Raw genomic sequence first — 27,189 nt, forward strand, 5'->3', positions numbered from 1 at the left:
GAAGGACTCCACATCGCCGAAGGACTACACATCACCGAAGGACTCCACATCGCCGAAGGACTCCACATCGCCGAAGGACTCCACATCGCCGAAGGACTCCACATGACCGAAGGATTCCACATCGCCGAAGGACTCCACATGGCCGAAGAACTCCACATCGCCGAAGGACTCCACATGGCCTAAGAACTCCACATGGCCGAAGGACTCTACATCGCCGAAGGACTCTACATCGCCGAAGGACTCTACATCACCGAAGGACTCTACATCACCGAAGGACTCCACATGGCCGAAGGACTCCACATGGCCGAAGAACTCCACATCGCTGAAGAACTCCAGATCGCCGAAGTCCTCCACATGACCGGGTCTCACTCACAGTCCGGACTATAGACAGCCACGGCTGGATTAACCTGACCCCCAGAAAATATGGCGGTGCTTGGTATGAGGTTTCTTCTCCATTTTGCCTCCTAACTCCTTCTTCTCTTGCTCTTCCTCCTCATCCGGTTCTATGTATCACTTTTCCACCCTATTGCCCTCTTTCTTCGATTATTCTTATTTATTACCCTTCGATTTGTACTCTCTCTCTCTCTCTCTCTCTCTCTCTCTCTCTCTCTCTCTCTCTCTCTCTCTCTCTCTCTCTCTCTCTCTCTCTCTCTCTCTCTCTCTCTCTCTTTGTTGAGTTTATCCCTTGTTTTCTCTCCTCTATTTCCTCCTAATTTATAATTATCTCCGTATTCTCATTATTATTATTATTATTATTATTATTATTATTATTATTATTCTCATTATTCTTATAATCCCTCTTTTTCGCTTCTATCTTTCCTCTTCTCATAATTCTGTTCCTTCTTTTTCCTCCATTTGCTCCTGCCACGCACGTTTCTCTGCTTTCTCTTCCGTGTCTCGTCTTTATTATCTTTCTATCTTACTTCTCATCCCCTCCTCAGCTTTCTTCTCCTCTTCCTCGTCTTATCGATATGGATTTTGTTTCAACGTCGAAGATGTTTGAACAAAGGTCCTCGACCGGTGAGTGATGGTCGTACTAGGACTCGACCAGTGAGTGGTGGTCGTCCAGGGACTCGACCAGTGAGGGGTGGTCGTACTGGGACTCGACCAGTGAGTGGTGGTCGTCCAGGGACTCGACCAGTGAGTGGTGGTCATCCAGGGACTCGACCAGTGAGTGATGGCCGTAATGGGACTCGATCAGTGAGTGGTGGTCGTACTGGGACTCGACCAATGAGTGGTGGTCGTACTTGGACTCGACCAGGGAGTGATGGTCGTACTGGGACTCGACCAGTGAGTGGTGGTCGTACTGGGACTCAACCAGTGAGTGGTGGTCGTACTGGGACTCGACCAGTGAGTGGTGGTCGTACTGGGACTCGACCAGTGAGTGGTGGCCGTACTGGGACTCGACCAGTGAGTGATGGTCGTACTGGGACTCGACCAGTGAGTGATGGTCGTACTGAGACTCGACCAGTGAGTGGTGGTCGTACTGGGACTCGACCAGTGAGTGATGGGGGTGGTGGTGGTGGTGGGGGTGGTGGTTGTGGTGGTGGTGGTGGGGGTGGTGGTGGTGGTGGTGGGGGTGATGGTGGTGGGGGTGGTGGTGGTGGGGGTGATGGTGGTGGTGGTGGTGGTGGTGGTGGTGGTGGGGGTGGTGGTGGTGGTGGTGGTGATGGTGGTGATGGTGGTGGTTGTGGTGGTGGTGGTGGGGGTGGTGGTGGTGGTGGTGGGGGTGATGGTGGTGATGGTGGTGGTGGTGGTGGTGGGGGTGATGGTGGTGATGGTGGTGGTGGTTGTGGTGGTGGTGGTGGTGGTTGTGGTGGTGGTGGTGGGGGTGGTGGTGGTGGTGGGGGTGGTGGTGGTGGTGGTGGTGGTGGTGGTGGTGGTGGTGGTGGTGGTGGTTGTGGTGGTGGGGGTGGTGGGGGTGGTGGTGGTGGTGGTGGTGGTGGTGGTGGTGGTGGGGGTGGTGGGGGTGGTGGTGGTGGTGGTGGTGATGGTGGTGGTGGTTGTGGTGGTGGTGGTGGTGGTTGTGGTGGTGGTGGTGGTGGTGGTGGTGGTGGTTGATGGTGGTGGTGGTGGTGGTGGTTGGTGGTGGTGGTTGGTGGTGGTGGTGGTGGTTGGTGGTGGTGGTGGTGGTTGGTGGTGGTGGTGGTGGTGGTGGTGGTGGTGGTGGTGGTGGTTGGTGGTGGTGGTGGTGGTTGGTGGTGGTGGTGGTGGTGGTGGTGGTTGGTGGTGGTGGTGGTTGTGGTGGTGGTGGTGGTGGTGGTGGTGGTTGTGGTGGTGGTGGTGGTGGGGGTGGTGGGGGTGGTGGGGGTGGTGGTGGTGGGGGTGATGGTGGTGGTGGTGGTGGTGGTTGTGGTGGTGGTGGTGGTGGTTGTGGTGGTGGTGGTGGTGGGGGTGGTGGGGGTGGTGGGGGTGGTGGGGGTGGTGGTGGTGGGGGTGATGGTGGTGGTGGTGGTGGTGGTTGTGGTGGTGGGGGTGGTGGTGGTGGGGGTGGTGGTGGTGGTGGTGGGGGTGATGGTGGTAGTGGTGGTGATGATGGTGGTGGTGGTGGTGGTGGTGATGGTGGTGGTGATGGTGGTAGTAATGGTGGTAGTAATGGTGGTAGTAATGGTGGTAGTGGGGGGGTGGTATTTTTTGATTGGAGGCAAATTATTTGTGGAGTCTGTCCTTAACGTTGTGGCTGGAGGTGGCTTCCACAACTTCTTCTCTCAGTACATTCCACTTGTTCCCCCCCCCTCCCTCCCCCTGTAGTTAATACCAGTATTTCCTTACATTTCTCCGCCTCATGTGCCCTTCCTGCCTTCACTTATGTCCTTATATCCTACTTTTGTCAATACAAAGAAGCGGTTTTGGTCCACCTTGTTTAATGCCCTCAGTATTCTGTATATAGTAATCATGTCTCCTCTTTTCTTTCTCTACTCTAGTACTGTCAGAATTAGTTACCTGTCCTCGTTGTTTAGTTCTTTTAATTCAGGGAAAAGTCTTGTTGCAAAGCTCTGCTCTTTTTTTTTAAATTTGTTTTGTGTTTCACAGTGTGTGGAGTCCATGCCGGTGCAACATAATTTAATATTGGTCTCGGCTAGACTTTATCAGTTGTCCTAAGTCTTGATTTTTTTAAAAATACCTTTATAATGTTTGCCAATTTCCCCATACCTTTCTTAATCTGTGCCTCTTATTATCTTAGACTTGTGTGGTTGCCATCGTCTTGTGGTGTAGATGTCTGTATGAATTACCAATCTTTCCTCTCCTCATCACCTTCACGTGCTGGAGTTTAATTCTAACGACACTCTATTTACCCCACTCTTAGAGATTAGCCAATCCTTTAACTTTCTACAGTCCTCCTCAGTTTTTAAACACCTCATTAGCTTTGCCTTATCGACAAATACTCGTATGAACAATCCCTCGGGTTTGTACATTCACGTAAATTAGGAACAACAGAGGTTCCTAGACCGTGCCTTGTAGTACCCCTGACTGTGACCCTTTGTTTTCCGTCCTTTAGGTTCTCCCTTACCTTACCTTAAGGGAGAACCTTAACCTTCTTAGTTATCTTCTTAGAAGGGAGAACCTTCTCAGTTATCACAGGCAGCTTGTACACCAGCCTGTCACCAGGAACAATAACAAAGGCTTTCTGACAATCTGGGAAGATGCAGTCTACCTAAACCTTCATTTTCCTGTCATACTTTGGCAGTTTTGTGTCAGAATGCGATATATTTTTGTCATATATATCTGTTTTTCCCTCTGAATCCGTGCGCCAGGCTGGTATAGAGTGCGCCCGGCTGGTATAGAGTGCGCCCGGCTGGTATAGAGTGCGCCAGGCTGGTATAGAGTGCGCCCGGCTGGTATAGAGTGCGCCCGGCTGGTATAGAGTGCGCCAGGCTGGTATAGAGTGCGCCCGGCTGGTATAGAGTGCGCCAGGCTGGTATAGAGTGCGCCCGGCTGGTATAGAGTGCGCCAGGCTGGTATAGAGTGCGCCCGGCTGGTATAGAGTGCGCCCGGCTGGTATAGAGTGCGCTCGGCTGGTATAGAGTGCGCCCGGCTGGTATAGAGTGCGCCCGGCTGGTATAGAGTGCGCCCGGCTGGTATAGAGTGCGCCCGGCTGGTATAGAGTGCGCCCGGCTGGTATAGAGTGCGCCCGGCTGCTATAGAGTGCGCCCGGCTGGTATAGAGTGCGCCCAGCTGCTATAGAGTGCGCCAGGCTGGTATAGAGTGCGCCCGGCTGGTATAGAGTGCGCCCAGCTGGTATAGAGTGCGCCCGGATGGTATAGAGTGCGCCCGGCTGGTATAGAGTGCGCCCAGCTGCACTCTAACTATATTTAATTATAATAATAAATAATAATTCAGTAATTAAGCGCTTCCTCTCTCTCCCCATATTGGAATATTGGAACTATTTTTGCCCTTTTTCAGATTTCCGGGAGATCTCGAATATTTTATTAAAAAAACAAAAAATGTTGTTAGCGGGCCACGGAGTGCTGCGGTATATATATATATATATATATATATATATATATATATATATATATATATATATATATATATATATATATATATATATATATATATATATATATATATATATATGCAACAATGATCACAAAAACACTGATCCAAGTATGCAGAATAACCACATATGAAAAATAGAAAATGCTTAACGCGTTTTTCAAAGGATTCTACTTTGCTCTGATGAAGGCGAATTAGCCGAAAACGCGTTAAGCATTTTCTATTTTTCATATGTGGTTATTCTGCATATATATATATATATATATATATATATATATATATATATATATATATATATATATATATATATATATATATATATATATATGGTGATATTGAATCTCATCCGACTGTTGGTGTTTGGTGGTAGTGGAGGTGGTGAAGACGGCTGGTTATGGTCGTAGTTTCACTTTATATATACACAGCAATTCGTGTTCTCATTCTAGTATCTCTTATATATCCTTCACGCGTGCCTGTTCTTCCCATTCTTTCTTCTTCTCCTCTTGCGCGGCTTTCATAAATTTGGAATGAACTTCCTCTCCACCTTCAAAACGCATCAATTTTTACAATGTCCAGGCGTAACCCCGCAAGCCATTCGTTTTATAGCTATATTTTTTATATATAATGAACAAGAGGAAGATCGAGTTGCTTTTTTTGCAAGCGTCTTGCTACAAATTATAGCATTATTCACTCTAATTAAAGGACTAGAAGCCGCCTGGCGGACCTCTCTGCGTGGTGGCTACAGGAATCTGTGTTCCCAGGCTCCTCTTTTCTGGCTATTCCTGCTGGTTGATTGCCTGATCAGTTAGGCTTTGATGCCCTGCAGCTCGCACTGCAACGTTAGCAATGCAGCCTAGTTTATTATGTGACCATATTGAGGTATCGATCAAGATGCCTTTTTCAACACAATTTAACGTTTGTTTGTCCTTTTTCTATATCAGAAAGATATAGAAAAGGCTCAGAAAGGTGCCTACATGGTCTCTCCAGCTTGGTGCCCTTTTTTGATAATTACTTACCACTAAAAGGTGTTGAAAAGTATCAGAAAGGTGTTGAATTTGTAATGTTTACCAGGTGTGAATTATGAAGTATCGCTATGCGTTCTCGTGAATGGAATTTTAGGGATGTTTAAGTGTTGACAGTATTAAGTATGAACACTTAAGTGGTAAGTGGTAAGTGTCAGTGGTTTGGTTTGGCGTTGTGCTTATAAGGCCTACCAACTTCTGGACAGCCATAAAGGCCTGTCAATCTCTGAGAATTATTAAGGTCTGTCAAGCTCTCAGATTATTAAGGCCTGTCAACCTTTGAGAATAATTAAGGCCTGTCAACCTCTCAGAGATTATTAAGTTTTGTCAACCTCTCAGATTATTAAGGTCTGAGTAATTAATAGTTTGATTATTAATAGTTTTCTGGGAATTACTAAGGTCTGTTAACCTCTGAGGATTAATAAGGCCTGTCAACCTCTGAGGATTAATAAGGCCTGTCAACCTCTGAGGATTAATAAGGCCTGTCAACCTCTGAGGATTAATTAGGCCTGTCAAAGTATGAGTATTATTAAGGTCTGTCAATCTCCTTTTACTTGCCATTTCTTCTCCTATTTCTTTGTCCTTTTATCTTCTTTTTACTAGCTTTTTCTTCTATCTCTTGGTCCCTTTCTTTTCTGCTATTACCCCATTCTCTCTCCTCCTACCCCTTTACCTCCCTTTACCTAACTCTTACCCCTTTCCCCCCCTCTGTGGCTCCCTCACCCTTCCTTCCCCTTTGGGATTTCCCCTCTGAGCCGTGCATAATAATCAGCCCGGACCCCTTTGATCACTGTGTTTTATATTATGTTTGTAGTGCTTTGATGGTCCATGTGTCTGACACACACACACACACACACACACACACACACACACACACACACACACACACACACACACACACACACACACACACACACACACACACCAGGGAGGGGTGCCCTATTCACCTAGCAGTAAATAGGTACCTGGGAGTTAGACAGCTGCTATAGACTGCTTCTTGGGTGTGTGTGTGTGTGAAAATAAACAGTTGATGGACAAACACACACACCAGGGGGGGGGGGCCTGTTCACCTAGCAGTAAATAGGTACCTGGGAGTTAGACAGCTGCTACAGGCTGCTTCCTGTGTGTGTGTGTGTGTGTGTGTGTGTGTGTGTGTGTGTGTGTGTGTGTGTGTGTGTGTGAAAATAAACAGTTGATGGACACACACACACACACACACACACACACACACACACACACACACACACACACACACACACACATACACACACACACCAGGGAGGGGTGCCCTGTTCACCTAGCAGTAAATAGGTACCTGGGAGTTAGACAGCTGCTATAGACTGCTTCTTGGGTGTGTGTGTGTGTGAAAATAAACAGTTGATGGACACACACACACACCAGGGGGGGGGGGCCTGTTCACCTAGCAGTAAATAGGTACCTGGGAGTTAGACAGCTGCTACAGGCTGCTTCCTGGGTGTGTGTGTGTGTGTGTGTGTGTGTGAAAATAAACAGTTGATGGACACACACACACACACACACACACACACACACACACACACACACACACACACACACACACACACACACACACACATACACACACATATACACTCTCTCTCTCTCTCTCTCTCTCTCTCTCTCTCTCTCTCTCTCTCTCTCTCTCTCTCTCTCTCTCTCTCTCTCTCTTCCCCTTTTACCTCTTCGTCTCCTCTTTCCCATTCGTCTCTTACTCTTTCAGACTATCACACTTATCTCTTTCTCTCACTGTATTTCTCTTTCTTGCCTTGTTTTGAATGTATCTTTTCCTCCATCACTATCACACACAATATACTGGTCACCATATGTGTGATGAAGCTTCTAACAGAAAGTAGATATTGTTGAAGTGAAATAGCTAGTATGAAGTAGATTTTGGCGAAGAGAAATGTCTAAGAAAAAGAAGGTGAGGGGGGGGGGCGCAGTGTCCTGACAGGTGAGGTACAGGTGTGGGAGAAGGGAAGGAACTGTGAGGAGAAAGCGCCCAGCCATTACGACTATATAACACTTGGAATAGATCAAGATAAGGGACCATTTGGTCACCACTTGGTCCGGGAGACATCTCCCGTCACGCAGGGTGCAGTTGCGCCTCCACAGATCTCCAGTATCATCTTTTGATACTGGCAATGGCTCGAAAGGGCCACCACTTACGGGCTATTCATGCCCGTGCCACCTCTTGGGTGGCTTAATCTTCATCAATCATCAATCAAGATAAGGATATGGGATGGGACGGAGGGAAAGGAATGGTACCCCAACCACTTGGACGGTCGGGGGATTGAACGTCTGATACGGATCAAATAATTATTCTTTAGATCCTAATAGCATTAGGAGCTAATAATATTGTTCGGTTTGATCTTAGCCTTGTTAGGCATCGTTTAGATTTGGTAGTTTAGGTTTGGTCTCTGTACTATAGAAGGGGATATAAATTCACTTGAGTCCGTACAGAGAAGGATGGCATGGTTAGTTTATAATGAACTTGGCGAAGTGTGTGTTGAGGTCAGACTTGTGAGGTGCTGGGGTGGGGGGGTGAGGGTCAGACTTGTGAGGTGCTGGGGTGGGGGTGAGGGTCAGACTTGTGAGGTGCTGGGGTGGGGGGGTGAGGGTCAGACTTGTGAGGTGCTGGGGTGGGGGGGGTGAGGGTCAGACTTGTGAGGTGCTGGGGTGGGGGGTGAGGGTCAGACTTGTGAGGTGCTGGGGTGGGGGGGGGGTGAGGGTCAGACTTGTGAGGTGATGGGGTGGAGGGGTGAGGGTCAGACTTGTGAGGTGCTGGGGTGGGGCTGAGGGTCAGACTTGTGAGGTGCTGGGATGGGGGGGTGAGGGTCAGACTTGTGAGGTGATGGGGTGGGGGGGTGAGGGTCAGACTTGTGAGGTGCTGGGGTGGGGGGGGGGGGTGAGGGTCAGACTTGTGAGGTGCTGGGGTGTGGGGGGGGGGTGAGGGTCAGACTTGTGAGGTGCTGGGGTGAGGGTCAGACTTGTGAGGTGCTGGGGTGGGGGTGAGGGTCAGACTTGTGAGGTGCTGGGATGGGGGGTGAGGGTCAGACTTGTGAGGTGATGGGGTGGGGGGGTGAGGGTCAGACTTGTGAGGTGCTGGGGTGGGGGGGTGAGGGTCAGACTTGTGAGGTGCTGGGGTGTGGGGGGGGTGAGGGTCAGACTTGTGAGGTGCTGGGGTGGGGGGTGAGGGTCAGACTTGTGAGGTGCTGGGGTGGGGGGGTGAGGGTCAGACTTGTGAGGTGCTGGGGTGTGGGGGGGGGGGTGAGGGTCAGACTTGTGAGGTGCTGGGGTAGGGGGGGTGAGGGTCAGACTTGTGAGGTGCTGGGGAGGGGGGGTGAGGGTCAGACTTGTGAGGTGCTGGGGTGGGGGGGTGAGGGTCAGACTTGTGAGGTGATGGGGTGGGGTGGTGAGGGTCAGACTTGTGAGGTGCTGGGGAGGGGGGGTGAGGGTCAGACTTGTGAGGTGCTGGGGTGGGGGGGTGAGGGTCAGACTTGTGAGGTGATGGGATGGGGGGGTGAGGGTCAGACTTGTGAAGTCAGGAGGAATAAGCCAAGACTTAAGATGAATATTAAATCAAATTTATTGTTATATATATTTTAAATTGGGTTTAATGTAGAGATATATTAAATCAGATTTATTAAAAAAATGTATTAAATTGGATTTAATATAGAGAACATATTTCATTAAATTTATTCTAGAGGATATATATAAAACTGGATCACATCTGATCAATATATCAAATCAGATATATTCTTGACGTGGATATACTCTGACAGGCATATAACAGTGTGTGTATTCGAGCGGATTTTGTATTAAAGGGGCATGTGGTGTTCGTGTTGCCATGGATACGGCAGCACGTACGGCAAGAGATGCCGTGCCCGTACCGCCATTGCGCACGACAGCACGTGTTGGAGAAGGGATGCCGTGCTCTTCAATAACAGACGAGTGGGTCCCGAGTTAGTGTGAGGGCGGCAAAGGCAGTCTTTACGATGACGTCAAGAACATGTCTCTCATACTGTTGGCAATGAAGTGAAATGGTTAACAGTAGTGCAATTATTGCGTCAGGGAGGGAGGGAGGGAGGGAGGGAGGGCTGAGGTGCGTTGTTAAGGGAGGGAGGGAGGGCTGAGGTGCGTTGTTAAGGGAGGGAGGGAGGGCTGAGGTGCGTTGTTAAGGGAGGGAGGGAGGGCTGAGGTACGTTGTTAAGGGAGGGAGGGAGGGCTGAGGTGCGTTGTTAAGGGAGGGAGGGAGGGCTGAGGTGCGTTGTTAAGGGAGGGAGGGAGGGCTGAGGTACGTTGTTAAGGGAGGGAGGGAGGGCTGAGGTACGTTGTTAAGGGAGGGAGGGAGGGCTGAGGTGCGTTGTTAAGGGAGGGAGGGAGGGCTGAGGTGCGTTGTTAAGGGAGGGAGGGAGGGCTGAGGTGCGTTGTTAAGGGAGGGAGGGAGGGCTGAGGTGCGTTGTTAAGGGAGGGAGGGAGGGCTGAGGTACGTTGTTAAGGGAGGGAGGGAGGGCTGAGGTACGTTGTTAAGGGAGGGAGGGAGGGCTGAGGTACGTTGTTAAGGGAGGGAGGGAGGGCTGAGGTACGTTGTTAAGGGAGGGAGGGAGGGCTGAGGTACGTTGTTAAGGGAGGGAAAAGCCTTTCATAAGTGTATCTACATTGCACTTGGGAGGGCTGAGAGGACAAGGGGGCCAGGACTGGAGGACAGAGTGAAAGACCTCTGTCCGACCACTCAGGTTATCGTGGATCGAACCTCAGTCCTGCATGAAGCACAGCCGAGAGAGAGAGAGAGAGAGAGAGAGAGAGAGAGAGAGAGAGAGAGAGAGAGAGAGAGAGAGAGAGAGAGAGAGAGAGAGAGAGAGAGAGAGAGATTTGTAGGCTAACATCTATTGGACTTGTAATTGCTAGGTTTGGTAGGAAGCCATTTGTCCGTCTCTCTCTCTCTCTCTCTCGCGTTTTACGAAAATTACAAAACTCAAGCTCTCCGTACTACACAAGGCAGATATTCTTTTACAAGAACCTCCCCTCCCCCCCCCCCAGGCAATTTATGGACTCATTTACGATAATGCTTGAGGAAAGCAGGACCTTCTTCATAAGGAACCTGCAAACAAGGACAATGCATGCACTTTGCACAGGAAAATTATGGCTTTGGAGTACAAGATATGAAGGGAAAAAGTGTGTGTTTACTCACCTAGTTGTACACGCGGAGGTTGAGCTTCGGCTCTTTGGTCCCGCCTCTTAATTGTCAATTAATTGATGGACAGGTTTCTGAGCCTACTGGGCTCTATCATATCTACACTTGAAACTGTGTATGGAGTCAGCATCCACCACATCACTTCCTAATGCATTCCATTTGTCAACCACTCTGACACTAAAAAAGTTCTTTCTAATATCTCTGTGGCTCATTTGGACACTCAGTTTCCACCTGTGTCCCCTAGTGCGTGTGCCCCTTGTGTTAAATAGCCTGTCTTTATCTACCCTGTCAATTCCCTTGAGAATCTTGAATGTGCTGATCATGTCCCCCCTAACTCTTCTGTCTTTCAGCGAAGTGAGATTTAATTCCCGTAGTCTCTCCTCGTAGCTCATACCTCTCAGGTCGGGTACTAGTCTGGTGGCAAACCTTTGAACCTTTTCCAGTTTAGTCTTATCCTTGGCTAGATATGGACTCCATGCTGGGACTGCATACACCAGGATTGGCCTGACATATGTTGTATACAAAGTTCTGAATGATTCCTTACACAAGTTTCTGAATGCCGTTCTTATGTTGGCCAGCCGGGCACATGCCGCTGATGTTATCCTCTTGATATGGGCTGCAGGGGACAGGTCTGGCGTGATATCAACCCCTAGGTCTTTTTCTCTCTCTGACTCTTGAAGAATTTCATCTTACAGATGATGCCTTCTATCTGGCCTCCTGCTCCCTACGCCTATCTTCATTGCATTACATTTGCTTGGGTTAAACTCTAACAACCATTTGTTCGACCATTCCTTCAGCTTGTCTAGGTCATCTTGAAGCCTCAAGGAGTTCTCCTCTGTCTTAATCCTTCTCATAATTTTGCCATGGTAAGCTAACATTGAAAGAAATGAGTCTATACCCTCCGGGAGATCATTTACATATCTGAAACAAGATAGGACCGAGTACAGAGCCCTATGGGACTCCACTGGTGACTTCACGCCACTCTGAGGTCTCACCCCTCACCGTAACTCTCTGCTTCCTATTGCTTAGGTACTCCCTTATCCACTGGAGCACCTTACCAGCTACACCTGCCTGTCTCTCCAGCTTATGTACCAGCCTCTGTGTGTGTTAGTATTGACCATGCAAACCAGAGCTCGGTGTGTCTAACAACGATACACATATAGATACACGCTCATAAATTTGAACACATATGTACGGGTTTAAAGAGAGCCGCAGACGCGACCGAGTGTCAGAAAGAGTTGTGCAGCTAAGATATTGTTTTAACAACCAGGTTCATCACCCATTATGCTTCGTAACACGCACTGTGAGAGGGTGATACGTCACTTGTTATTACAACATGTGGCCTTCTGCCTTCTCTCTCTCTTACTTGCTCTCTTTTGGTTCAACTCTTCGCTCTCTTTCACTCTTGGTATTTTCGTGTCTTTCACTGCTGTAGGTCACTCTCTTTTCTGTATATTGCTTAGTCTCTTGATCTATTTCAATGACCCACTCAGTGGAACCTGGCGCTCTCTCTCTCTCTCTTTCTCTCTCTCTCTCTCTCTCTCTCTCTCTCTCTCTCTCTCTCTCTCTCTCTCTCTCTCTCTCTCTCTCTCTCTCTCTCTCTCTCTCTCTCTCTCTCTCTCTCTCTCTCTCTCTCTCTCTCTCTCTCTCTCTCTCTCTCTCTCTCTCTCTCTCTCTCTCTCTCTCTCTCCTCTCTCTCCTCTCTCTCTCTCTCTCTCTCTCTCTCTCTCTCTCTCTCTCTCTCTCTCTCTCTCTCTCTCTCTCTCTCTCTCTCTCTCTCTCTCTCTCTCTCTCTCTCTCTCTCTCTCTTTTCTCTCTCTCTCTCACCGCCGCAAATGAATGCTGGCGACCCCCTGGACGCCAAAATTTTTAGCAAAGTGGTGGAGGTAATGAAGGTGGGGAAATGGAGGGAGGAATGCAAGAGGAAAACCTTGTAGTATTTTGTTTTTTGGTGGAGCCGGTCCCTCACACTTACACAGGCACGCACACGCACGCACACACGCACGGACACGTACACGCACACACGCACGGACAGGCACACGCACGCACACGCGCATACACACTCATACACACACAAGGGGGGCCTGATAGCTGAGTGGACAGCGCTCTGGACTCGTATTCCTAGGGGTCCGGGTTCGATCCTCGGTGATGGCAGAAAGAAAATGGGAAGATTTTTTTTCATCCTGATGCACTTGTTACCCAATGCCCAATACTGTCACTATGTCGGTGTGTCCACTCACAGGATGGGTGACGCTGCCCAATACTGTCACTATGGCGGTGTGTTCACTCACAGGATGAGTGACGCTGCCCAATACTCTCACTATGGCGGTGTGTTCACTCACAGGATGAGTGGCGCTGCCCAATACTGTCACTAGGGCGGTGTGTTCACTCACAGGATGAGTGGCGCTGCCCAATACTGTCACTATGGCGGTGTGCCCACTCACAGGATGAGTGACGCTGCCCAATACTGTCACTATGGCGGTGTGTTCACTCACAGGATGAGTGGCGCTGCCCAATACTGTCACTATGGCGGTGTGTTCACTCACAGGATGAGTGGAGCTGCCCAATACTGTCACTATGGCGGTGTGTTCACTCACAGGATGAGTGACGCTGCCCAATACTGTCACTATGGCGGTGTGTTCACTCACAGGATGAGTGACGCTGCCCAATACTGTCACTATGGTGGTGTGTTCACTCACAGGATGAGTGGCGCTGCCCAATACTGTCACTATGGCGGTGTGTTCACTCACAGGATGAGTGACGCTGCCCAATACTGTCACTATGGCGGTGTGTTCACTCACAGGATGAGTGACGCTGCCCAATACTGTCACTATGGTGGTGTGTTCACTCACAGGATGAGTGACGCTGCCAAATACTGTCACTATGGTAGTGTGTCCACTCACAGGATGAGTGACGCTGCCCAATACTGTTACTATGGCGGTGTGTTCACTCACAGGATGAGTGATGCTGCCCAATACTGTCACTATGGTGGTGTGTTCACTCACAGGATGAGTGACGCTGCCCAATACTGTCACTATGGCGGTGTGTTCACTCACAGGATGAGTGGCGCTGCCCAATACTGTCACTATGGCGGTGTGTCCACTCACAGGATGAGTGGCGCTACCCAATACTGTCACTATGGCGGTGTGTTCACTCACAGGATGAGTGGTGCTGCCCAATACTGTCACTCTGGCGGTGTGTCCAATCACAGGATGAGTGGCGCTGCCCAATACTGTCACTCTGGCGGTGTGTCCAATCACAGGATGGGTGGCGCTGCCCAATAAACTCGCCCCTCGGGGCAAAATTTACAAATTACTAAACAAGGTCATCTTAAGACCCCAAACGTGGCATCACGGAGATCTTGATTGCTATTTATAGGTTAATATTTTCTTATATCACCTTGCGGACTGGTGTTTAGGGCAATAGCTTCGTTTTCTGAAAGGTGCCTGGTTCGATCCCCGATTTACAAGTGGTTGGGCATTATTCCTTCACTACCTCATGTCCCTGCTCCTATCATGTCATCAATATCCCTTTTTTGTATTTTATAGGCATTCTGATTTATCACTTTCTCCTGAAAATTTTATCTTATCGCTTCCAGCAAGACCGTGGTTCGATCCCCAATGGTCCAAGTGGCTGGACTCCATTCCTCCACTCCATCCGCATGTGCTAAACCCTATTACGATCTCTCAGCCGTTTGAAGTGGTAAATAATAATGCTGTCTTAGCACTAATAATTCTCTTGCTGACCAGAACACACACTAGAAGTTGAAGGGACGACGACGTTTCGGTCCGTCCTGGACCATTCTTAAGTCGACGACCGAAACGTCGTCGTCCCTTCAACTTCTAGTGTGTGGTCTGGTCAACATACTTCAGCCACGTTATTGTGACTCATCGCCTGCAATTCCCTTGCCCTACCCCTCTGAAGGAGAGAAGTTGTATCCGGTTAAAAATCACTCCAAAATATTTTCGTACCGTCGTTCGAGGCTTTGTATTGCGTTAGGCTCTTACTGCGTTATGAGATAATTAGTTTCAGTGCTTTATAAGTGTTCGCAAAACAGCGTTTATCATGTTAATGTTGTTGCCGCAAGTTTCATAATGTCATTTATTGTTGCGTAATTATCTTGCGAGTCACAGTAACTGTGTTTTGAGTTCGTTAGAATTAATTTAATGTTGACCAGACCACACACTAGAAAGTGAAGGGACGACGACGTTTCGGTCCGTCCTGGACAATTCTCAAGTCGATTGTGGACCGAAACGTCGTCGTCCCTTCACTTTCTAGAGTGTGGTCTGGTCAACATACTTCAGCCACGTTATTGTGACTCCTCGTCTGCCTAATTTAATGTTTCCAAAGTTTATATTAAATGTCTTAATGTTTCACATCTCCTTTTCGTAAGCTGAATTCGTTCTTGACTTACGATCGTGGATTTTTTGGGATGGATTTCCGGGAAGAACAAAAATAGTTGGACACTTTTCCTTTCACCTGATGAACCTATTCACCTGCCAGTAACTAGGTACCCTGGAGTTAAGGCAGCTGGTGTGGGGTTGCATCCTGGGACGGATAGGTAGTTCGACTTTGGAGTGACCTCGATACAAGCCTAATATATATATATATATATATATATATATATATATATATATATATTTATATATATATATATATATATATATATATATATATATATATATATATATATATATATATATATATGTATATATATATATATATATATATATATATATATATATATATATATATATATATATATATATATATATATATATTTATTATCAGGCTTCTTGTCCCCGAGAAAACGAATTATTATTACTATTATTAGTATTGTTACTGTATTATGTTTAATTGCTCTTCGGATCGTTTGCAGTGAAATAGTTTAGAGTACGATTACTTGGAGGGGCATGGCTTGGAGGAGCATGGCTTGGAGTGGTACGGCTTAAGGTATGATAGCTTGTAGTAGGAAGGGTAAGAATAAATTCATTACTCACTATTCTTTGAGAAGTTCGGAATCAGAATCGTAGAGACATTAAGATTGTCCAATTTATTGACTGGAGATTGAACTTGGACCTGCAAAGTACAAAAGAGCAAAAACACACAAAAATACCTAAACGAGACAGAAGACAAACCAGGAACTATGGAAGTATAGGTACAATAAATGCAAATAATATCCCAATTGATGACTAACTCAGTAGGCGGCGGCGTGAGACAGTGAAACATGGCAGGACATGACCGTAGACTTCATCACCATACCTCGCTGCCCAGAACATCGTTAGAATTCCTATTTTCTACACAATTCTCCTTAAATAATTGCAAATCTGCATTTCGTTTAAGAAATTTTGTGTTACATTCGTCTTGAGTAGCGTTTATTTAATTTAAATATGTTTCCATATATAACTTTTATAGAGGCTTCATACCTATAGAGAAAGGTTAATTGATGAGCTTTTTATTTGTTGGGGGGATTAATTTTAGTTCCGTAGTCATTTGCTTTGCAAATTATTCCTTGCCTAGTAGCTCCCTCGTGATACGTATGCCGCGTAATTTGTTGTACACATGTAAATGCAAATTATTCATATTCATTTCCACGCTCCGGCCAAAGCATTACACGTGACAGGAACTTTCTGGGCCAAAACGTTACATGTGGCAGGAACTTTCTGGGCCAAAGCATTACATGTGGCAGGAACTTTCTGGGCCAAAGCATTACATGTGGCAGGAACTTTCTGGGCCAAAGCATTACCTGTGACAGGAACTTTCTGGGCCAAAGCATTACATGTGACAGGAACTTTCTGGGCCAAAGCATTATATGTGACAGGAACTTTCTGGGCCAAAGCATTACATGTGACAGGAACTTTCTGGGCCAAAGCATTACATGTGACAGGAACTTTCTGTGCTCTTTATACATGGTATTTGAGACAGTGTTGAGTCGCGTCAGATTGTATCCCGTAGCTAAAGAAACACACATGACCGGAGAAGGTCCATTAATATGCAACAAGGCTCGTCCCTGAGCTGAGGGGACGTGGCTATAGACAAACACTAAAGGAACTGGATATCACAAAACCTAAAGGAACTGGATATCACCAAAAACAGACTAAAGGAACTTGATATCACCAAACTAGAGCAAAGACAAAACTTGGATCGACATGAAAATGACGTTCAAGAGCTTGAGATAAGTTTACCATGTACAAGGAGAAGTAATGTTCACAGTGTGTAACATTAGAACATGGGAACAGTGATGGTGACTGGACACTCGAATAAGTTGCAGAGATGTCATTGTATTGAACTACTGGTGGTCGGCCATGCAAGCCCGTCTTGCTGAGTGCATCTAGGTGGGCACAAATAGGTGAGCACATACATGCATACACACGCGCGCGCGCACTCACACACACACTTAGGGACCTTTGCGACTGAGTTGGCAGCGCTCGGAGGTCGTAGTCCTAATGGCCCGGGTTCGATTCCTGGCGGATGTGGAAACAAATGGGCAGAGTTTCTTTCTCCCTGATGCTCCTGTTACCAAGCAGTAAATAGGTACCTGGAAGTTAGACAGCTGCTACGGCCTGCTTCCCGGAAATGTGTGTGTGTGTGTGTGTGTGTGTGTGTGTATGTGTGTGTGTGTGTTACAGAGAAATATATGTAGTAGATATAATAGATAAAAAAATAGATTGGTTAGAAAGACGTGGTCCAAGAGCCAATAGCTAAATTCTGTAGACACGAATATTAAATAGCAAATACACACACACACACACACACACACACACACACACACACACACACACACACACACACACACACACACACAATGTATTCCATATACACACACATGTATTCCATATGATGGAATACATCACGCAAAAATGCAAGGATGCAGCAAACAAGTTTGTCCCAGTCCAAAAGGAAAACAGTGAAATGAAGATGAGAAACCCATGGTTTAATCAGAGATGTAGGCTAGCTAAGCAGCAAAGTAAAAGGGCATGGAGAAACTATAGGAATAACAGGACACTGGAGAGCAGAGAAAGATACCAGAATGCCAGGAATGAATATGTTAGGATGAGAAGAGAGGCAGAAAGACAATACGAAAATGACATCGCAAGCAAGGCAAAGACTCAGCCTAAATTGCTGCATAGCCACATCAGGAGAAAAACAACAGTAAAGGAACAGGTTATGAAATTAAGGTTAGGGGCAGAAGGATTCACTACAAACGACAAGGAAGTGTGTGAGGAACTGAATAAGAAATTCCAGGAGGTCTTCACCTTGGAGCAAGGAGAAATCCCAGAGATAAGAGAGGGAATAGCTAACCAGGAACCACTGGAAGAGTTTGAGATTACCAGCGGGGAAGTAAGGAAGTGTTTACTAGAATTGGATGTGACAAAGACTATAGGTCCAGATGGAATCTCCCCTTGGATACTAAAGGAAGGAGCAGAAGAACTGTGCCTCCCGCTCTCCATGGTGTATAACAAATCACTGGCAACAGGGGAACTGCCAGAAATTTGGAAAGCAGCTAACGTAGTCCCGATATACAAGAAAGGGGATAGACAGGAGGCACTGAATTACAGACCAGTGCCCCTAACCTGCATACCATGCAAGTTGATGGAGAAGATTGTGCGAAGAAAGCTAGTGGAACATCTGGAGCGAAAGAACTTTGTAACACAGCATCAACATGGATTCAGGGATGGCAGGTCCTGCCTCACAGGGTTACTTGAATTCTACGACCAGGCAACAAAAATAAGGCAAGAAAGAGAAGGTTGGGCAGACTGCATATTTTTGGATTGTCAGAAAGCCTTTGACACAGTGCCACACAAGAGGCTAGTGAAAAAACTGGAGATGCAGGCTGGAGTGAAAGGGAAGGTACTCCGTTGGATACAGGAATACCTAAGTAACAGGAGACAACGAGTCAGTGTGAGGGGTGAGGTCTCAGATTGGCGAGACGTTACGAGTGGAGTACCGCAGGGGTCAGTCCTTGGACCTATACTGTTTCTGATATATGTAAATGATCTTCCAGAGGGTATAGAATCGTTTCTCTCAATGTTTGCCGATGATGCAAAAATTATGAGGAGGATTGAAACTGAGGACGATAGTAGGAGGCTACAAGATGACCTAGACAGACTGAGTGAATGGTCCAACAAATGGCTGTTGAAGTTCAACCCGAGTAAATGCAAAGTAATGAAACTAGGTGGTGGAAATAGGAGGCTAAACACAGGATACAGAATAGGAGATGAAGTACTTAATGAAACGAACAGAGAGAAAGATCTAGGAGTTGATATCACACCAAACCTGTCTCCTGAAGCCCACATAAAAAGAATAACGTCTGCGGCATATGCGAGGCTGGCTAACATCAGAACAGCGTTCAGGAACCTGTGTAAGGAATCATTCAAAATCTTGTACACCACATATGTAAGACCAATCCTGGAGTATGCGGCCCCAGCATGGAGCCCGTACCTTGTCAAGCACAAGACGAAGCTGGAAAAAGTCCAAAGGTATGCCACTAGACTAGTCCCAGAACTAAGAGGCATGAGTTACGAGGAAAGGCTGCGGGAAATGCACCTTACGACACTGGAAGACAGAAGAGTAAGGGGAGACATGATCACAACCTACAAAATCCTCAGAGGAATCGACCGGGTAAACAAGAATAAACTATTCAACACTGGTGGGACGCGAACAAGGGGACACAGGTGGAAACTGAGTACTCACATGAGCCACAGAGACGTTAGAAGGAACTTTTTCAGTGTCAGAGTAGTTAACGGATGGAATGCATTAGGCAGTGATGTGGTGGAGGCTGACTCCATACACAGTTTTAAATGTAGATATGATAGAGCCCAGTAGGCTCAGGAATCTGTACACCAGTTGATTGACAGTTGAGAGGCGGGACCAAAGAGCCAAAGCTCAACCCCCGCAAGCACAAATAGGTGAGTACAAATAGGTGAGTACACACACACACACACACATACACACACACACACACACACACACACACACACACACACACACACACACACACACACACACACACACACACACACACACACACATACACACACACATACACACACACATACACACCTTAATATACACTACACCTTGCAACTATTTACAACGGCTCACTTGAATATTTAAAAAGGTTAAGAGAGCCTCTAAAGATGAACCGAAGAGTTAGAACTCACTCCTCTTAAACACAACCACTTAAGAACACAAACGCTGACACGAAGTTCTCTTATTAGGACAGAAATACACCAATAAGGAAATGGGACAGAAATATTCTGAAAGGTTTAATCCCGAAATAATTGACCGTCTTTGTGTTTAATTCCAACTATAGTTCCTGCCGGGTTGTTCATCACCCTCTCTCACCTGTTTTAATTGGAGAAAAACGTGATTATTCGGCCGGAATGTTAACAACAGATATGTGATTATTATTATTATTATTATTATTATTATTATTATTATTATTATTATTATTATTATTATTACTTTACTACTATATTTTTTGTAGTTCTTATGCTTGCTGCTGTTATTATCGTAAATATTATTATTAAAAAATAGGCTCAGATATAAAGATATGTGTACAGAATTACTAGATTAAAGAGAAGGATATATATGCATATATACTTTGTCTCGTGCATATATAGCGGAAGAGGTATATATATATACGCAGGAAAGGGAGTTGGGTGTTGGTGGAGCCCGGCCAGTTAAAGCCTTGTTATGAAGCTTTAGAAGCAAGAGAACTAGCTGGGAACTGCGTGAACCCTAGACATTACTGAGGCGAGTCTGAGGAGAGACTTGAGTCTGAGGAGAGACTGAGAATGAGGGGAGACTGAGTCTGTGGGAAAGGAAGGGGAATTATCCCTAACCACAGACATTATCCCTGTATAGTCGTAATGGCTTGGCGCTTTCGCCTGATAATTGAAGGGAAAGCACCCAGCTCATACGACTATATAGCACTCGGAAGGGATCAGGATAAGGATTTGGTATGGGACGGGGGGGAAGAAATGGTGCCCAATCACTTGAACGGACGGGAATTGAACGTCGAACCTGCATGAAGCGACACCGTCGCTCTACCGTCCAGCCCAAGTGGTTGGACAAGAGGTCTATAGGAAGAACTGGTAGTTCGACTCTCAAGTAGACACAGACAATCATGTTTGGGTTTTAGAGAATAGAGTAATAAATGAAAATATGAAGGGGAGCAAATGTATGTAAGCAATAATATTGAAGAGTGTATAGCTATGGTGAACGACTGGATGATGGAGAAGAGAAGGTATTGACATGAATTTGTGGAGAGGAGGAGGAGGAGAGAAAGGCGGAGAAGAAAGTGAGTGGATAGAGAGAGTGGATAGGGAGAGAGGATAGAAGGAGTGTGTGAGGAAGAGGGGAAAGGGTCAACAACACGTGATATATAGTAAAGAACTAGATTCGGTGGAAGCAGCTTGTTAGGAAAGAGTGAATTTATTTGTTTGTGTGTATATATATATATATATATATATATATATATATATATATATATATATATATATATATATATGTATGTATATATATATATACATATATATATGTGTGTGTGTGTGTGTGTGTGTGTGTGTGTGTGTGTGTGTGTGTGTGTGTGTGTGTGTGTGTGTAAAACAGTTTACCAAGAGCACTGTATATTTGGTCTTATGAAGTGTTGGATGCTGCTGTGGATGACTGCTAATATTTAATGCATTCAAAGTAAAAAGATGATAATCTTCATCCTGGGAATAGAAAACTGGAATTTAAGAAAAACTAATTTGTGTGTGTGAGAGAGAGAGAGAGAGAGAGAGAGAGAGAGAGAGAGAGAGAGAGAGAATAGATGAGGAGAGAGAGAGAGAGAGAGAGAGAGAGAGAGAGAGAGAGAGAGAGAGAGAGAGAGAGAGAGAGAGAGAGAGAGAGAGAGAGGAGAGATGAGGAGAGAGAGAGAGAGAGAGAGAGAGAGAGAGAGAGAGAGAGAGAGAGAGAGAGAGAGAGAGAGAGAGAGAGAGAGGAGAGATGAGGAGAGAGAGAGAGAGAGAGAGAGAGAGAGAGAGAGAGAGAGAGAGAGAGAGAGAGAGAGAGAGAGAGAGAGAGATAACTTAACTTTCAAAAATATATTGTATTATATTATGTTGAAATTTACTATATAAAAATATGTTGCCTGGTCTCATAAGAAATAGTTAAAATGTAGAGGAATAATTATTTATGAACAATAAATATAAAATGTCCAAGAAGGGACGTAAAGAGGAATAAGCACCATTGATAACGCAAGGAAGTGGAGACCGGGGGAGTAATTATTGATAAATGAAGTAATTAAGGGAGTTAATTAAGTAATTATATGTTGCAGCAGCAGGTATCTGGCACGAAGGCAGTGGTATAAATTACCAAAATTATATATATATATATATATATATATATATATATATATATATATATATATATATATATATATATATATATATATATATATATATATTCATTTTTAGTTATACCTTGCATGGAATATATTTTACGGTATGGGATGTAGATAGTGTGTATGTGTGTGTGTTTGTGTGTGTGTGTGTACTCACCTAATTGTGTGTGTGTGTGTGTGTGTGTGTGTGTGTGTACTCACCTAGTTGTGTTTGCGGGGGTTGAGCTCTGGCTCTTTGGTCCCGCCTCTCAACCGTCAATCAACTGGTGTACAGATTCCTGAGCCTACTGGGCTCTATCATATCTACACTTGAAACTGTGTATGAAGTCAGCCTCCACCACATCACTTCCTAATGCATTCCATTTGTCAACCACTCTGACACTAAAAAAGTTCTTTCTAATATCTCTGAGGCTCATTTGGGCACTCAGTTTCCACCTGTGTCCCCTAGTGCGTGTGCCCCTTGTGTTAAATATCCTGTGTGTGTGTGTGTGTGTGTGTGTGTGTGTGTGTGTGTGAGTGTGTGTTTACTGTTTATATCTGCAGAATCGAACTATTAGCTCTTGGATCCCGCCTTTCTAACCAATTAGTTTTTTTCTCTATTATGTCTACTACATATATTTATCTTTAACACACACACACACACACACACACACACACACACACACACACACACACACACACACACACACACACACACACACACATACACACACACATACACACACAAGGTACCTATTTACTGCTAGGTGAATAGGAGTATTAAGATGAAAGAAAATTTGCCCATTTGTTTCTGCCTCTGCCGGGGATCGAATCCCGGCTTTTACGACTACGACCCCAGAGTCGTATGCGATATTCTTAAATATCATTCATATGTTTGAAAACGTCCTATATGTTTCTGATGTTATGCCGTACCATATGAACTTATGTTGTTAATATTGGAATTATGTCTATTGCTTCGTCTTATTGTTTCTTGTAATTGCCTTCTGGTATAGTTAAAGACTTCTCCTGTCTCCTTTACTCAATTTCAGTACTTTGCACTTATTTGGATTGAATTCCAGCAGCCATTTATCTGCAGATTTCTGAAGTTTGTCAAGATCTGCTTGCAGCCCCCTACAACCCGCCAAACACACGAAAACTACGACGTTGGTACAACGTTCGAACAAGTTTTAACACCTAACCAGTTATAGCAACCAATATAGCAAGTTATAACAACGTTCTAATACGTCATAAACACGTTAAGCCAAGATTTAACAACTTTATTACTAGTTGAAACAAACAGAAAATAGAGACAGTTACGGTTTGTGTTTCCAGGGAATCCTCTTCAATTCCAGCCACTTGGGCTGGACGGTAGAGCGACGGTCTCGCTTCATGCAGGTCGGCGTTCAATCACCCGAGCTTCGAAGTGGTTGGGCATCATTCCTTTCCCTCGTCCCATCCCATATATGTTTCCTAATATCTTGTAAGGTGCAATGGCTTGGCTTTTTCTCCTGGCAATAGTTATCCCCGCTGGTCTCCCCATCTTGAGCTTCAGTCCTTTGTGACGGACTGTATCGGAATCTCTTTGGTAGTTTAGAAAGATGCAGTCTGCCCCTCCTTCCCTTCTTCTCTTGTCGTAGTTTGGTGACCCTGTCATAAAATTCAATAAAGTATTCCTGTATGTTTTTATCTGAAGCTTTGCTTTGTCTTTCTCGTAAAATTTTCACTTTCTCGTAAAATTTACACTTTCTCGTAAAATTTACACTTTCTCGTAAAATTTACACTTTCTCGTAAAATTTACACTTTCTCGTAAAATTTACACTTTCTCGTAAAATTGACAAAATTCCAATTTTTTTAATCTAATAATATTTTTAGATTCTTGCTTGGTGTGCATGTTAAGAACAAATGTGTATAGTTTCATGCTTCAGGTCAGGTTATCTTGAGATTATCTTGAGATGATTTCGGGGCTTTAGTGTCCCCGCGGCCCAGTCCTCGACCAGCCCTCCACCCCCAGGAAGCAGCCCGTGACAGCTGACTAACACCCAGGTACCTATTTTACTGCTAGGTAACAGGGGCATAGGGTGAAAGAAACTCTGCCCATTATTTCTCGCCGGCGCCCAGGATCGAACCCGGGACCACAGGATCACAAGTCCAGTGTGCTGTCCGCTCGGCTGACCGGCTCCTTGCCGGTCAGCAGGGAGTCGGTCTGTCCCATTTCTTGAACATTGGAATTACATTTGTCCTTTTCCCACATTTCGGGGAGGACTTCTGTCTCCAGTTTAATATTGAACACCATAGTTAATGGGTAATACAAGATCCCTTCAGCTTCCTTCAATAGCCATGGTCTAGTCTGGTCCAACTGCTCTGGTCACGTCCTGTCCCTCCAGTGTCCTTTTACCTCTTCCACGTTAACTACAGGTCTGGTTAGTGTTATTTGTGTGTCTGTTGTCATTTCTCCTTAGACGCCAATCTGGTTCCAGTTTTTAGACCTGGAACGTGTTAATAACTCCATACAGTTCTTTGTCACTCTCAAAGAGATGCTATGCTCCGCTTATAGGTCTGTGCAACCGCTTAGGTTAGTTCTTTGCTGCAATGTCATGATCCAACTACTGCTCTGTTGATTTTCTAATTCCGGTGTGCTCATTCCTGGCTCTCTTTAGTGCCTCTCTCTCTCTGTCTGCCTCTGTGCCCATGTCTCTATACTTCCTCCATGCCTATTGTGTCTTCTCCGTGTCCTCCTGGCACTGGTGAACACCGGGTTTGCCGTTCTCCTTTCGTCCACTTCCCTGCTGAGAGGTATAAACCTTTCCGTTTTTTATTTATTTTTTGCCATGTCTGTGTTATGAGTTCCATCATCTCATTTGCTGACTCCTCTTCCATATCATGTCTCCCAATGAACCTCCAGCAGATAATCCCCAAACCTTTCTGTAGTCCCCTCTTCCCTATTCTCTCGTGCTATTTCTCCTCTTTCCAACTCTTTCAATTCTGCATTGTACCCGAGCACAATACCACAGTGTTCACTGGCTCCTAGTGGTACCTAGTGGTCTAGGTACCACTAGGAGGTAGTGGTACTCTATTAGACCTGGTCTAATTGAAGTACATCCTTCCTTCCTTCCTGGTAAAAACCAACTTTTAAGTACCTAGACCACTAGGTACCTCCATTAGACCTGGTCTAATTGAGGTACATCCTTCCTGGTAAAGAACCAACTTTTAAGTTCTCTACATCTTCATTTTTGGGTAAACACCGGGTGTAGAGTAGCTGGTAGGTCACCTCTTCGTTCTCTCGGTGGCTCTTTGATATGCTGCCACAGGAAGTGTTTGCAGTGTCCACAAATCTTACTCTCCCGTGTTTCATCTCCTCCCTCAGGATCCTCTGTTGACCCGTCTGTTTCCCCTGTGGCTAAAATTCCAAGTATTAGGATCCTTGCTCGGGCTCTCCTTGCCATTGTGACCGCTTTTTTTTCTATTATTTTCAGGCATTTTTTTTTCGTTGCATTTATCATATTCCTTCCTTGACCGTCCTGTAGATCATGAAAGGTTGTAAATAACACCTGTCACTATCTTCATGGTCCTCACTGTTGTCATAGTCATTTGTCATCCTCAGTTAGTATGGCAATTGGCTGGTTGGTTATTTCTGGAATCTCTTATCTCCTCAAAGCTTAAATGTTGTATCAGTATTGCTGCTCCTTCTCTCTCCCCCTCCCCCCCCTTAATGTTTATGCTATCGTTTCTTACTATCTGGTATCCTCTTGGGAATATTGCATCCTCTGTTATCTTCGTCAGTTTTGTCTCCGTAAATGCGATGTTATAAGGATGCAGTTCTGTTACCTTTTCTTGCCCCTTTGTTTGTAGTGTCATCTGCATTTGTGTACGGAATTTTTATACAGCTCATTTATACTGGACTGTTTAGTTTCTTCATGGGGGGGAGTGTGTGTGTATGTGGGGGGGGGGGGGAAGATTCTCCCTATGGCAGGTCCCATTCTCGAGGACTACATTTGTGAGTGTTGGTCTAATCAAATAGCCATTCCCCTGGGTTCTTTAATCGCCAATCTGACTAGGCCACAATCTTTCTATGTCAGATTATCCTCCTCCTTCTCCGGTTTCGCATCTTGTTGCCACCCCAAACTCTATTTCCTGTCCCTCTTATCATTTCCTTTCGCCTTCTTTCCCTGCCCCATACCATCCCAAATCCTTATCCTGATCCCTTCCAAGTCTTATATAGTCGTAATATCTTTGACGCTTTCCCCTCCCTGATAGTTCCCTTCCCTTCTCTTCCCTCTTCTCTCCTCTGCATGCATCACTGGAAGACTTTTTTGGAAGATGATCTTAACTGGTCTTCTGCGCCCCTGATAGAACCTTCCTAGCCTAAAAAAAACGTTGTGTGTGTTAGCTATTTGTGTCTGTAGAATTGAGCTGTTAAGCTCTTTGGTCGCGCCTTTCTAACCATCGGTTGTCTAATTTTATCGACTCCAGACCTATTTTTCATCTATTAATTCTATGACATATGTTTTTTTTTACTAAACACACATCCCCAGGATGCAGCCCGTTGTAGCTTCCTGACTTCCAGGTGCCGTTACTGCTAGGTGAACAGAGACATAAGGTGAAAAAAATGGCCGTTTGCTTCTGCCTTGATATGTAATCGAACCTGGGCCCTTAGGACTAAGACCCCAGAGCGTTGTCCACTCGGCTGCGAGGACCTGTGTGTGTGTGTGTGTGTGTGTGTGTGTGTGTGTGTGTGTGTGTGTGTGTGTGTGTGTGTACTCACCTAGTTGTACTCACCTAGTTGTGCTTGCGGGGGTTGAGCTTTGGCTCTTTGGTCCCGCCTCTCAACCGTCAATCAACAGGTGTACAGGTTCCTGAGCCTACTGGGCTCTATCATATCTACACTTGAAACTGTGTATGGAGTCAGCCTCCACCACATCACTTCCTAATGTGTGTGTGTGTGTGTGTGTGTGTGTGTGTGTGTGTGTGTGTGTGTGTGTGTGTGTGTGTGTGTGTGTGTGTGTGTGCGTGCGACATTTAACACAAGAGCAGCTCGTTCCAAGCACATTACCGGCAGAAACTCACCAGGATCTCAGTGAACTTTAAAA

At 45.7% G+C, this 27,189-nt stretch overlaps 2 protein-coding genes across 3 annotated transcripts in view; both read left to right on the plus strand.

The window, feature by feature from the left end:
- LOC123759112 (neprilysin-1) overlaps positions 1 to 27,189 on the plus strand; it is a 504,536-nt gene that overhangs the window by 48,916 nt on the left and 428,431 nt on the right. The window lies entirely within an intron of this gene.
- LOC123749539 (collagen alpha-2(IV) chain-like) overlaps positions 193 to 27,189 on the plus strand; it is a 74,132-nt gene continuing 47,135 nt past the window's right edge. Inside the window, exon 1 of the mRNA XM_069324983.1 lies at positions 193 to 345. Within this exon, the coding sequence (XP_069181084.1) occupies positions 193 to 345 (153 nt within the window). The remainder of the gene's footprint in view (positions 346 to 27,189) is intronic.

Source organism: Procambarus clarkii, chromosome 15 (assembly GCF_040958095.1).
Source record: "Procambarus clarkii isolate CNS0578487 chromosome 15, FALCON_Pclarkii_2.0, whole genome shotgun sequence".
NCBI lineage: Eukaryota > Metazoa > Arthropoda > Malacostraca > Decapoda > Cambaridae > Procambarus > Procambarus clarkii.